At 33.4% G+C, this 12,966-nt stretch overlaps 1 protein-coding gene across 1 annotated transcript; it reads left to right on the top strand.

Annotated features, from left to right (window-relative positions):
- Positions 1,042 to 8,367, top strand: LOC107635042 (agmatine deiminase). The gene is given in 14 exon segments (XM_021124365.1): positions 1,042 to 1,540; positions 4,124 to 4,272; positions 4,651 to 4,764; positions 4,878 to 4,967; positions 5,086 to 5,164; positions 5,312 to 5,367; positions 5,464 to 5,542; positions 5,941 to 5,988; positions 5,991 to 6,074; positions 6,681 to 6,742; positions 6,745 to 6,890; positions 6,892 to 6,916; positions 7,524 to 7,682; positions 8,000 to 8,367. Coding segments are annotated over 13 exon segments (1,113 nt in total). The 5' UTR covers positions 1,042 to 1,540; positions 4,124 to 4,185; the 3' UTR covers positions 8,084 to 8,367.

Raw genomic sequence — 12,966 nt, 5'->3', positions numbered from 1 at the left:
GACTGATTCAAAAGTGGATGGAGTAGCACTGGTAAATCCTGGCTCGCTACTCTGAACATCCTATGATAACAAAGAATAATTAATCAGTTTATGTTATTTTAATATTTTTCTCAATTAATTAACATATTGAATTGTTACCAACATACACATTACACAATAAAAAAATTACCTCAGGATATGAAGCTGACATTGTTGACCTTCGAATTGAAAGCTAAAATCAACCGAACAAATATTAAATCTGCAGAAGATAAAAAAAATAGAATTCAATTTCAATCAACAAGAACAAAATACTTAATTTAATACAAAGTTTAACAAATTTTAATAACAAGAATAACAGTACAACAAGAACAAAATAAAATTAAAACACAGTTTAACAAGTAAAAACTAAAACAAGTAAAAATTAAAGCAAGTAAAAATATACCTTGAACAATTTAACACAGTTTAACACAGATTAACAAGTAAAAATTAAAACTAAACAAAATTTTAAAACAACAGAACAAAACAAAATAAACAAAAGCAAGTAAAAAGATACCTTGAACAGTTTAACACATTTTAACACAGATTTATACCTTGAACAGTTTAGCATAGTTTAACACATATTAACAAGTAAAAATTAAAATTAAACAAAATCTTAAAACAACATAACAAAATAAAATAAACAAAAGCAAGTAAAAATATACCTTGAACAGTTTAACACAGTTTAACACAAATTAACAAGTAAAAATTAAAATTAAACAAAATCATAAAACAATAGAACAGAACAAAATAAACAAAAGCAAGTAAAAATATACCTTAAAGAAGAGGCGGCAGCGGTGCCACCGAGGGGAGAAGGCGGCAGCGGCGTCACCGAGGAGAGGAGGCGCCAGCAGCGTCACTGAGAAGAGGAGGCGACGAAGGGCATCATTTAGAAGAGGAGCGGCGGACGGCGTCGGCGTGTGTCAGTGAGAGTGACTGAGAGTGAGTGATGCTGTGATGGTGAGAGTGAGTGATGCTGTGATGGTCCACGTTCAGCCCCTTCACTCACTCACCCCATTCCCCCCAACACACCCTCCTAAGTCCTCACGCGTTCCTCTTCAGAGCTTTTTGGTTTGCCCTCAAACAAACCCTAGCCATCTAACCTCCACCACCGCCGCAGGGAGTGAGGCACTACCGCCGTCCGTCGCGCTGTCGTCGTGCTCCAGGTCTCCAACCCCTGTTCATTCTCACAGTCTCACCAATTGCAGATTCTTCCTTGCGATCCACATTCGCGCCTGGTTTTCGTCTGCTCAGCCGTGCTTCTGCCGTCGTCAGTCGTCGTGCCCGTCGCCTGATCGCCATCGTCCGTCGCACTGCTCTTCCTCACACTCTGTTCAAACTGCTCAGCTCGAAGGTAATGGCTTCTCTGCTCACTCCTCCACGTCACCAGAGCCCTTGGTCCTGAGATTCTCGTGTTCGATTGTCACGGCGGAGGGCCATACACCGACGTCGCCGACAGCCGGATTCTAAAGTGGGAAGGAGATGAAGTTGGTTGGACTTAGTTTGCTGTCACCTCTTCCAATAGGTATCAAAATGTGAACTTGTTTCTAAAATGGTGAACTTTTTGTGAATTTGAGGGTTGATATGCCTTAATTTTTGTTGAAAATAGTGAGTATTCAAATCGGTCTAGATTTTTTTGGAGATTTATTAGTTTTAGAATCAAAAGTTTTGTTTATTGTGTTTTTGTGTTCTGGGTTTGCTAGTGATTATTGTGTTTTAATTGTTCGTGTTGTGGCTCTGTTACTTTCAATTGTTCCTGTTGGTGTTGTTGGTTTATTTTAATTGGTGGTGTTGTTTTAATATTTAGTCATTCAATTTTTCTATTAGATATTATGCCTCTAGCTTCATTTTATTGCCTCTAATTCATTTGTCTTTACTTAAGGTAGATATATGAATTTTTAAATATGGTAATATGGTGAAAAAGTTTTATTTATCTGAGTTTTGGCAAAATGCTAGACATTAAAGTTTGAATAATATTTTGATGTTTGTATTTCTTTGGGTGTTTATTTATAATTTATTTATTATTTTATTATAAAACAGTTTTTTCGGTGCATGTTTGGGCGCCATTATTTTGTTAAAAAAAGATCTTTTTTGAGAAGCTGTAATTTACATCTTTTTTTAAAAGATCTTTTTTCCTTAAAAAAAAGATGTTTTTCATGTAATAAATAAACAAAAAAGTATTTTTATATTGTTATACCAAAACATAATTGATTGATAAAAAGACCTTTTTACATGAGATATCCAAACATAAAATTACTTTTACTTCTCTATAAGATCTTTTAAAAAAAGATAACTTGAAAAAAGATCTTTTCTTAGAAGCTCACCCAAACAAGCCCTTAAATCACGGTTGGACCGATTGGACCAGTAAACCAGTGAACTAGTGATTAGAACGGTTCGATGACCGGTCCAGTTTTCAAAACCTTGGTTATAACATCCTCCACCTCATTCAATTGCGCTTCAAGCTCTTCGATTTTTCTTTGCTGATTAATTGACGCTCTCTTTGCTTCGGTTATCTGCATACAAAGAAAACATCGTTTATGGTACTTTGTCTCTCTAAAACTAAAAACAAATGCAATATTTGAAAACAAATATTCAAAAATTATTCCTCAAGAACATTCACGTTTATAATCCGAGCCATTTAGTAAACAATTCTTTCAGAGGACTCAAGATGTGGAGAGTCTGGGCCTCCAATCCCCTAATCCATTGAACTTTTAGGATTTTTGGTTAGTAGGTGCAATCAGTATGCTCAAACTTCATTGTAGTTATTATCAAAATTTGTAGTATTTTTTTGTCTTACTTTGTCTCAAATGTGAACTACTTGAAATTATATATTAAATTTTTAATAATTTTATTTAACTAAATAGTCAAATTCATCTATGAAAGATCACTTGTTCTCCAAATTGGTCTGTGAATTTTTTTTTAATCAAATTCGTTCTTTAAAGATTTTTAGTTAATCGCTTTGGTCCTTCCGTCACTTCCTTTGACGGCATCAAAATTTGCTGGTATTACACGTTAGGTGATACTACATCATACGTCTAGAAGTCTTAATTGGCTGCTAGCATGATAAGTTTATGAAATTAGATCAAATTAAAACCTAATTGAGGGGACCTTGAGGCATTGGAATCCCTCAATTTGGGGTTTATTTGATCTAATTTCATAAATTTATCATATTAGTCGTCAATTAGGACTACTAGGTGTGTTGTGGTGTTATTTAACATGCCACATCAACAAACTCTAATGCCGTTAATAACGGAGGTGATTGAGGGACTAACATGAACGAGTAATCTTTCAAGGACTAATTTGATATTTTGACCATTTACTCAATTTTATTTTATATTTAAATTGGTTCAACCACAATTTGATCTCAGGTAGACAATTGAACCATTGAACCAATCACTTGACCGGTTTGGTTTTTGCAGCCTTGGTTAGCAATTAAAAATTATCTAGACAAGTTTGAGTAAATTGTCATCTAATAATTCTCTACTATTAACTTCACGTGAAGATAACTGAATGTGACTTTTCATCACGGGTGAATCTATTCCAATAAAAACCATAACCCATATCAAATCACTTCTCAAACAAGTGTTATCGAAAAGTGTGCCTGCCCTATCTTAACATGGTGTCCACTTGCTGACATCAGCAGATTCCCATTTCACACTTTTCTTCTGCCATTCACCGTCATGCATTTTGGTAGCCATGTATCTCTTGCTTTTACATTTTTATCTCAATTGTTGGAGCAAAGAAAATTAAATTAGTCATCTAACCAGTATTTTCTGCCCACATATTATCAAAATGAATTGCTAATTTGTAATTTCATATTGAATTTGTAAATCTAATAGTATAGTAAAATCATGTGTAAGAGAAAATCAAATTCTTAGTGTTGTGACTGGTTTGAAGATAGTGTTCTTATCCTTGGAGGTTTATACTAGGGACCATTACTTTTGCAAAGGTCATGCATGCAGTTTTAGGTTAGATCTGCTCACTTTTTTTAATAAGATTTTTTTACTCATATAATTTAATGTCATGTAAAATATAGGTGTAGAACTGTAGATTCTCATTGTTGCATATAATTGAATGATGTAAAATAAGATATCCTTCATTATTTCAGTTGTCTCAGTCTTTGACACACAAAAAAATCACAAGAGGATAGTGTGAAGGCAGATTGTTGTGATGGATCTACAAGGCTTGCCTGCGAGTCATGGATTTCACATGCCTGCGGAGTGGGAACCTCACACTCAATGTTGGATGGGTTGGCCTGTGAGTTGCATAATTCACTCTCTTTTATTCTTATTTTTCTTAAAGCAAATAGACACTTCACAGCACCAAAAGTAATCACAAGGTTCAATTCATGGTCATAGCTTTGAACATGGTTTCACACATCTCTCATCACAGATGGTTGTTATTGAGACATGACACAAATATAGGAACATAGAGATTGTAAATTTGTGTCCACTATAGAAAATATATGAAACTAGTGTCTTGAGACTCTCAATTTTGTGTACCTGTCTCTTTGTATTTGTGTCGTGTTTTAGCTGCCCAAGGCAGCCTTGAAAAACTAGTGAAACAGTGTTTGGTGGTGGACTTTTGGGGTCTTTTGGTGATTGTTATGAGTACTAGGTTGGTGTTATTTGACAGGAACGCCCAGATAATTGGAGAGAGAATGCTGTTCCTGCTCAAGATGTGTTTGCCAAGGTAGCATCTGCAATCTCAAGATTTGAGGATGTAACTGTTTGTGCTAGTTCTGGCCAGGTTGGTTGAAGTTGTTTGACATTTTCATTATTTGGCTAGTATCTTGAGGAGTGGATTCAGTTGTTTCTGATGATATGGGGCTTTTGATGCTTGAAATTTCTTTGCCATTTTAGTGGGAGAATGCCAGGAGAATGCTACCTGAACATATCAGGGTCGTTGAGATCAGCATGAATGATTCTTGGTTTCGTGACACCGGACCAACTGTGAGTTTTTCTCCTTATACATGGATGAGTTTTCTGATCAAGTCAGATACTAGATGTTTGGATTTCTACACATGCAGAATTTTCATTGTTGACAAAAATTTTCTGTTTTGTTCAATAGTTTGTTGTGAAAAGATCAGAGTCTGGAAAGGCAGAGCAAACTATTGCAGGAATTGACTGGAATTTTAATAGCTGGGGAGGTAAGCACTTAAGACCTTTGATATTGGACGTTCTATTCCCAAACAAAGACTGTTTCTTTTGTGGAATGAATGAAGTACATATGATTTGTTGATGTTATGTCTTCATTATTGTTAGTTCAGCTAATGGAGTTTATAAATCTTTTCCAGGGTTAGAAGATGGATGTTATACTGATTGGAGTTTGGACATCCTTGTTGCTAGGAAGGTGTGTGTAGTTAAATATTTAACATTTTTATTTTTGTCATCTTTTACTCTATTGCAAAATGCCTACATGACTTCGCTATCATCATATGTTTGCTAGATTTTGGCAATTGAGAAGGTTCATAGATTTTCACATTCAATGATACTTGAAGGTGGAAGCATACATGTTGATGGAGAAGGTAAGAATTGTTGGCTTGCTGAATTTTTAAAAAAAAAAAATATAAATTCCTGGTTTTCTTGTTGTTTAATATAAATTCCCCCCTATTATGAGGAAATATACACTTTTGATAATTGATGTAAAGTAGACAATGAGTCTGCTTATTAAATGCTATTAGGTTGCTCTTAAACTTCTCTAAGATGTAGTTTCATAGTGCTAGTCCTTTCATAAATTAAGTGCTAACTAGGCAGGATGATTGTTTATATGTAATTATGTTCATGAACTTGTGGTTTAAGTTTATTCTTTCGTTTCTATATGTTCTGAGATCAAATGAACTGTGCTTGAATATAATGCTCTGTAGCTATATAGCTTACAAAATTTATAAGTTCTTTTAACTTCAGCAACCTTTTCTTGCTTCAGGTACTTGCCTTACCACTGAAGAGTGTCTCTTGAACAAGAACAGAAATCCTCTATGAGTAAGAACCAAATAGAGGATCAACTTAAGACATATCTTGGAGTCAGCAAGATTATATGGTTGCCCCGTGGATTGTATGGTATATAAACTTATCTTTTAGACTAAGAATCTTCCTATGAATTGATATTATAATGATCAGAATTTTGAATTTGGTGTAGTCAAAGATTTTTGTAAAGACCATTTATCATGAGGTGCAGTATATGTTCTGATATGGATTGGTGTTTGGATAATAATAACTCCATTTATGAATAAAAGCCTCGTTTCATTTGTCATTAAAAAATGGGCCAATCTAATATGCAGCTTAGTATGCAATATAGCTTAAGAACAAGTTGTACACCCATTTAATGATACCACTCTGGTTCAATAAGTTCAAATCTGAATGTGTGTTTTCTAATGCACATTCTGTCTGGAAATTAGTATCTTGTTATTTTGAATATGCTTTTGCCGGTAAATTAAAGACTCCAGAGCTTCACTATTATCGTCTACACATTAGTACATTTTTTTTCTGCAATGTAATGTTATTATTACATTTATACTGATTAAAGCAATTTCTGCGATAGGAATCTTATGCTCTTATGTAGAGATGATGTGAAAAATATTGTGATACAAGTTTTAGGTTCAAAGTGATACTTAGATGTTATTCATTCCCTAAGATCTGATTGAGAAGTATGCTGCTTTTGTACAGGAGATGATGATACTAATGGCCATATTGATAACATGTGCTGTTTCACTAATGGCCATATTGATAACATATGCTGTCTTGGACTGATGATGAAAGTGATCCTCAATATGAAAGATCTATGGAAGCCTATTCTCTGCTTTCTAATGAAACTGATGCCAATGGTAGAAAATTTGAAATCATTAAACTCCATGTTCCTGGACCACTATATATGACAGGAAGAGGCAGCCGGAGTAGTGCAGGTAAGCATCCAAGTTCATATTTTTTGTCTTGTCAATAAAAAATATAATTTCTTCAAAGTTGGATATAATAAAAGAAAGGTATCATCTTATTATTACATTTCATTTGAAGACTTGTGCTAATATTTTGTAAGATTTAATACAAAGTTTGTCACCATCTATATCAATTCTTGATGTAATATTTGAGGCCATTCTGTTTCTTAATGGGAAATTGATTGGGCATATATCAAGTCATAGCCCTCTATTTTGGTTAATACTAAGTTCTAATGTTGGATAGTATCTACTAAGTATTATGTGTGATGTTTCTTTGATGGAATTTCTCTCTGTTTATATGGAAAATTCAGAGATATGAACCAGTTCTGTTTTGTTAGAGTGTGGTGGTTTGTGATCAGGTGTACAGTTTAAATTGAGATATCCTGTTTCTTTTGATGACTTTGCTAACTGATTATACCAAAAAACTTGTCTACCAAGCTTAGAGAAATGTTGATGACTGAAGTGATGAATTTAATTTACACACTTCTGACTGAAATTATTCAATATTCATGCAACTGCTGTTGAATCAGTTCACTCAATGCCTTTTCTGAACTTCTAATATAACTATTTTTTTCAGGGTGATGATGGTAAGGCAAAACTTCCAGGTACTAGGCTTGCTGCTTCCTATGTGAACTTTTACATTGCAAATGGAGGTATCATTCTACCACAATTCGGAGATAAGAAGTGGGACGATGAAGCTGTTCGAGTCCTATCAAAGGCCTTCCCAGATCACAAAGTAAGTAAAACTGCTTGTTAAAATGCTATTTTTGTTGAAGAATGTTTCACCAAATGGTAACCTTTCAGAGTGAAATATTATTTGCAATAATTACTTCAGCTTTCGCGAATCAAGGCGTTATCCTAAACATCTGGAAGAATACCAAATTTGAATAAGAGTCTATTTGGTTTATGTATTTATTTTTAATGTTTTTGGTTTTCAAAATTTTTTCGGAAGAAAAAATGAATACAGTACGAGAACAAAACTCTCTCTCTCTCTTTGGGGTTCTTGATGTATTTTTTTGGTTACTGACATTCTTAATTGTGGCTAATATCTAGGTTGTTGGAATCGAAGGTTCAAGGGAGATTGTTTTAGCTGGTGGAAATATACACTGCATTACTCAGCAACAACCAGCCTTTTGAGCAAAGTACTGTCAACATTTGTTCACGAGTGTTGTATTTGCATTGAAATTTGTAGTCTATTAAACTGCTTGGTTCATTCCATTAATTTTCAAATAATTGATCCACATAGAGGCACAAAAGTGTGTTTGAGTGCATTGAAAATAAATGTAAACTGGCATTTTTCAAGTTGGAAAATCTAAATGAATGAATAAATTAGACATTTCTAGTTTTTACTTTGTAAAGGTATTTGAATGCTTCCAACTATGATCTACCATGTATCTATGGAATTTTTCTTCATTTTTCAAGTCAAGTTTTCCCTCAGGCGTTGTTATAATTGAATTTCATGTAAGTTGGTATGGTTTGTTGAAGCAAAATCTTTAAAGGATTATACAATATGATCCTTAAAGTAGAATCAAATTTCTTCATAAATCTCTTAATCTTTAATGTAGTTTAGGGTAGTTCTATTTAGGCACAAAGGCATCTTACCTAAATCACCTGATAAATTTACTAACTGTGAATGAGGTCTTACGTTTAAAATAGATATAGAAGAGAAGTTGCTATATGATTTTGGATTGATTATCACGTACAATGGAAATAGAATTGTGTTCTAACTTCTAACCGTCTATTACATTATGTTCGTTTAACTCATAAAATACAAAATGGAATTACTAATTGGAGAAATCAATTTTCTTTTCATAAAGTACTTTATTCATACAATGATATTTATTTGTTTGGGTCAACTATTCATAGTACATAGAAAGTAAGATAATTAATTCTTTTGAAAACTTTGGCTTGGTCTGGCTAAGTTTCAAACTTTTGGTAAGGTTTCAATTAAAGTTTGAATTATGACCTTGACTAAATCATTAAATTGGGCCAAATAAAAGTTAGGCGGAGATCCTTAAATATATTTCAGAAAAAAATAATAAAGAGCAGCACAGAAATTTCAATAATGGTTGACTTGGGGAGTGTTGTTGGGTATATTAGTATGAGAAGATGACAAAATCTTATATTTGTGTAGTGGTTTCAAGGCACGATTAGATCACTTTCTTTAGAGAAATATTTGTCTCCACACTTAGTTGCTATAGGGTTGATAACAATACTCTCCTAGGATACAATGAAACTTAAGAATTTCTTAATTAGCAATAGTAAGAAATTCTCAACTCTCTTGAACAAAGAAAATCTCTTAATAGTTGATTAACATGTACACTTAGTACTTGTATGTTTGAAATAGTGGACAAGGACTTATTTATACATATTGCACGTAGCAATTATGATTAGTTACGTATACAAATGGTTGTGTCTTTTCTATTGCCAATAGATACAATGTTTTGAACATACACAATTCTTAAAGAGTTGTGTCCCTTTTTTCAACGGCATCAACAATTGGTGTAGTCTTCGGTCAATCACATATACAAGATTGAGAATCGAAAGAAGAAACATCATCTTGTCCTTCCAACGGTTGAAATTCATTCCATCAAAGCGATCCAAACTTGACAAACTCTTGATTCATAACCTTGAACGTAGTGTTTCGATCTTGTGTCATTTTCAAGAAATATCTCTCTAAAATTGTTGGGTATATGAAGATGGTTTCAAAGTACGATTATATCGCTTTTTTTTTAGAGAGATATTTGTTTCCACAATTGTTATAGGGTTAATGACAATATTCTCCCAAGATACAATGAAAGCTAAGAATTTCTTAATTAGCAATATTAAGAAATTCTTAACTCTCTTGAATAAAAAAAATCTCTTAATAGTTAAAATACACACATGATTAATATGAACAAGGATTTTATTTATATCTATTGCACATAGCAATTATAATTTGTCACTACATAAATTGTTATGACTCTTTTATTATCAATAGGTACAATGTTTTAAACATACACCATTCTTAAAGAGTTATGTCCCTTTAGTCAATAGATATAATGTTTCAAATATATACCATTTTTAAAAAGTTGCGTCCCTTTAATCAAATGATACTATGTATCATTATTATAATTGACAATATATGAACTGTTAGTAACCGTTTATTAATATTAATAATAATATTAATAATACTAATTAATCAAATTTGTAAATACCTTTCAATCCCCCACTATTTACAAAATTTAAATGTCATACAAGTATATGCATAAAGAATGTGTCACTAAGATTAAACATTCTTTTAGTGTAAATTTTAAAGTTCTAACGAAGTAATAGGTGTCTAATCGATTAAACCTATACTCCATATGCTAGTACCAAAAATCACACACATTACTTATACCCTCCAAGTTTCAAGAGTTTACAACTTTAAGCACTTATATGGCCTTATGCTCATCTTAGTTTCATGAATATTTACGAGAATAAAACCTCTAAAATTCTCTATTAGAGCGGCACCACTCTTATATTCATATAGGTGGAATCTTTTGATAGATAATATTATCATTCTATTAAGAGTTTAAACTCACCCTCCTAATTTATTTTAAATAGCACTAAATCCTATATCTTAGTGCTCCAATTGCTAAATAACTTGTTATTACCCATTAAACCTTGAAACTAATGGTCTACTAGAATAAGGTTGGGTTCCCATCATTTAGCAATAATAGGTTTTAATCCTATTTTAGCAGTAGTTTCTTTGATTTTATCCCTTGACAAACTTTTAGTCAAATGATATGCTAAATTTCCTTGAGATCTTACATAAGTGATGATAATTACACCATCATCTATTAGTTGCCTCACAAATTTAAGTCTCAAACTTATATGTCTAGACTTCCCATTATAAACCTTATTATATGCTCGAGACATGGTTGATTCATTATCACAGAAGATTGAAATGGCTGTCGTCTGCTGTGGCCACACCTTTATATCATATAACAAATTTCTTAATCATTCCGCTTCTTTACCTGCGGCTGATAAAGCTACAAACTTAGCCTCCATAGTAGAATGTGTAATATATGTTTGTTTCTTTGAGGCCCAACTTACTGCTCCACCACGTATGGTGAAAATCCATCCTGAAGTGGATTTGTTGTCACTAAGATTTGTAATCCAACATGCGTTGGAATAACCTTCTAAAACTGCGGGATAATCACTATAATGTAATCCCAAGTTTATGGTTTTCTTGAGATAACCAAGAACTCTTGTTATAACTTTCCAATGTTGATTACTAGGCTTTTCTGTAAACCTTGATAATTTGCACACAGCAAATGCTATATCAGGTCTAGTACAATGCATTGCATACATTAAACTTCCTATAGCACTAGCATATTCTAATTGTGCTATACGTCTTCCTATGTTTCCTTCTAATTTAAGATTAGGATCATACGGGTATTGGATTTTTTAATTGTGAGATGATCAAAATTTTCCAATACCTTTTTGATAAAATGAGATTGACTTAAAGTAAAGCCAACTTCATTCTTATGCACCTTTATGCCTAATATTGTATCAACTTCATTCAAATCCTTCATCTTGAATTTAGAAGTTGGATACTCCTTCGTTATACGAATTCCTTCTAAATTTGTTCCGATGATTAACATATCATCAACATATAAACAAATGATTACTCCATATTTTTTAGTAAATTTTGAGTAAATACTGATGAGTTTGGAAAACTCTTATTTAATTTTGATGATGAACAAACATTATTAAAATATTTAATTACAAAATTATTAATTTGATCTTAATTTATATTTGCCTAATTAATAATTTTGTTGTGCAGATTTGATGTTGGGCCGAAAAATGAGTTTCTGGCTTAAGCCCAAAAACCAGCCTTGTTGCATGATTATATACTAAGTGGCTGAAATTTTATATTGTTGGGCCAAGCTTAATGTTGCTTACAACCAAGCCCATGGTTAATTTTTGATGAGAGCCTCTTATGCTTGATCCGAAACAATTTTCATCAAGAAAGCAAATGTTAACCAAATGGGCCAAGTTCAATGTTGATTACAACCAAACCCATGGTTAATTTTCTATGAGAGCTTCCTATGCTTGATCCAAATCCATCAGGAAAGCAAATGTTGTTAATTGGGCCAGATTTAATATTTGATGCAACTAAGCCCAATTATATGCAAGGCTAATTCCTCATGCATTACCCGAAAACAATGAAGAGGGAACCCAAATTGTTTTCAACAGATCCAAAATTCAAACATGTGTTGGATTTCAAATTACACTCAACTATCATTTATTACATGAGAACTATGAGAGAGAAATTGACTGAACCAGGATATATCTGGGTGTAATTTTTCTTCTCTTCAACTCCATTTCTGTTTTCTACTGCACAGGAGCAAAAACTAAAATTGTCTCGTGCCAAGTGACGAGACAAAAGAAAAAGTCTCGTGGCAAGTGACGAGCAAAAACAAAAAGTCTCGTGTCCAGAGACGAGCTAAAACAGAAAAGCCTCCTCTGTATTCAGCAAGTATCAGCAACATAAAAAAGGGGGCTAAGATTCAACCCCCCTTCTCTTAGCCACTGAAACCATCAATTGGTATCAGAGCTTGGTCTCAAAGAGATCAAGCTTTGCAGCTTGGAGTAAAGATCCTCATGGCAGAAAACAGTGGCGCAAATGTGGTGTCTTATAATCTAACTGAAGGTCAATCAAGCAACAGACCCCCTCTTTTCAATGGAAAAAATTATACCTATTGGAAGGAGAGGATGAAGATATTCGTACAAGCAGTGGATTACAGACTTTGGAAGATTATTCTCGAAGGGCCTCAATTTCCAACTATCACAAGTGCAGAAGGAGTTGTTTCTCTCAAACCAGTAGCAAGATGGACCGAGGAAGATAGGAAGAAGGTGGAGTTAAATGCCAAGGCAATAAATCTGCTCAATTGTGCTATCAGCTTCGAGGAGTACCGACGGGTATCAAGATGCACAACGGCAAAGAAAATCTGGGACAAATTGCAAATCACCCATGAAGGAACCACCATTGT

Source organism: Arachis ipaensis, chromosome B01 (assembly GCF_000816755.2).
Source record: "Arachis ipaensis cultivar K30076 chromosome B01, Araip1.1, whole genome shotgun sequence".
Lineage (NCBI taxonomy): Eukaryota > Viridiplantae > Streptophyta > Magnoliopsida > Fabales > Fabaceae > Arachis > Arachis ipaensis.
This window is presented reverse-complemented; position numbering and strand designations above follow the sequence as displayed.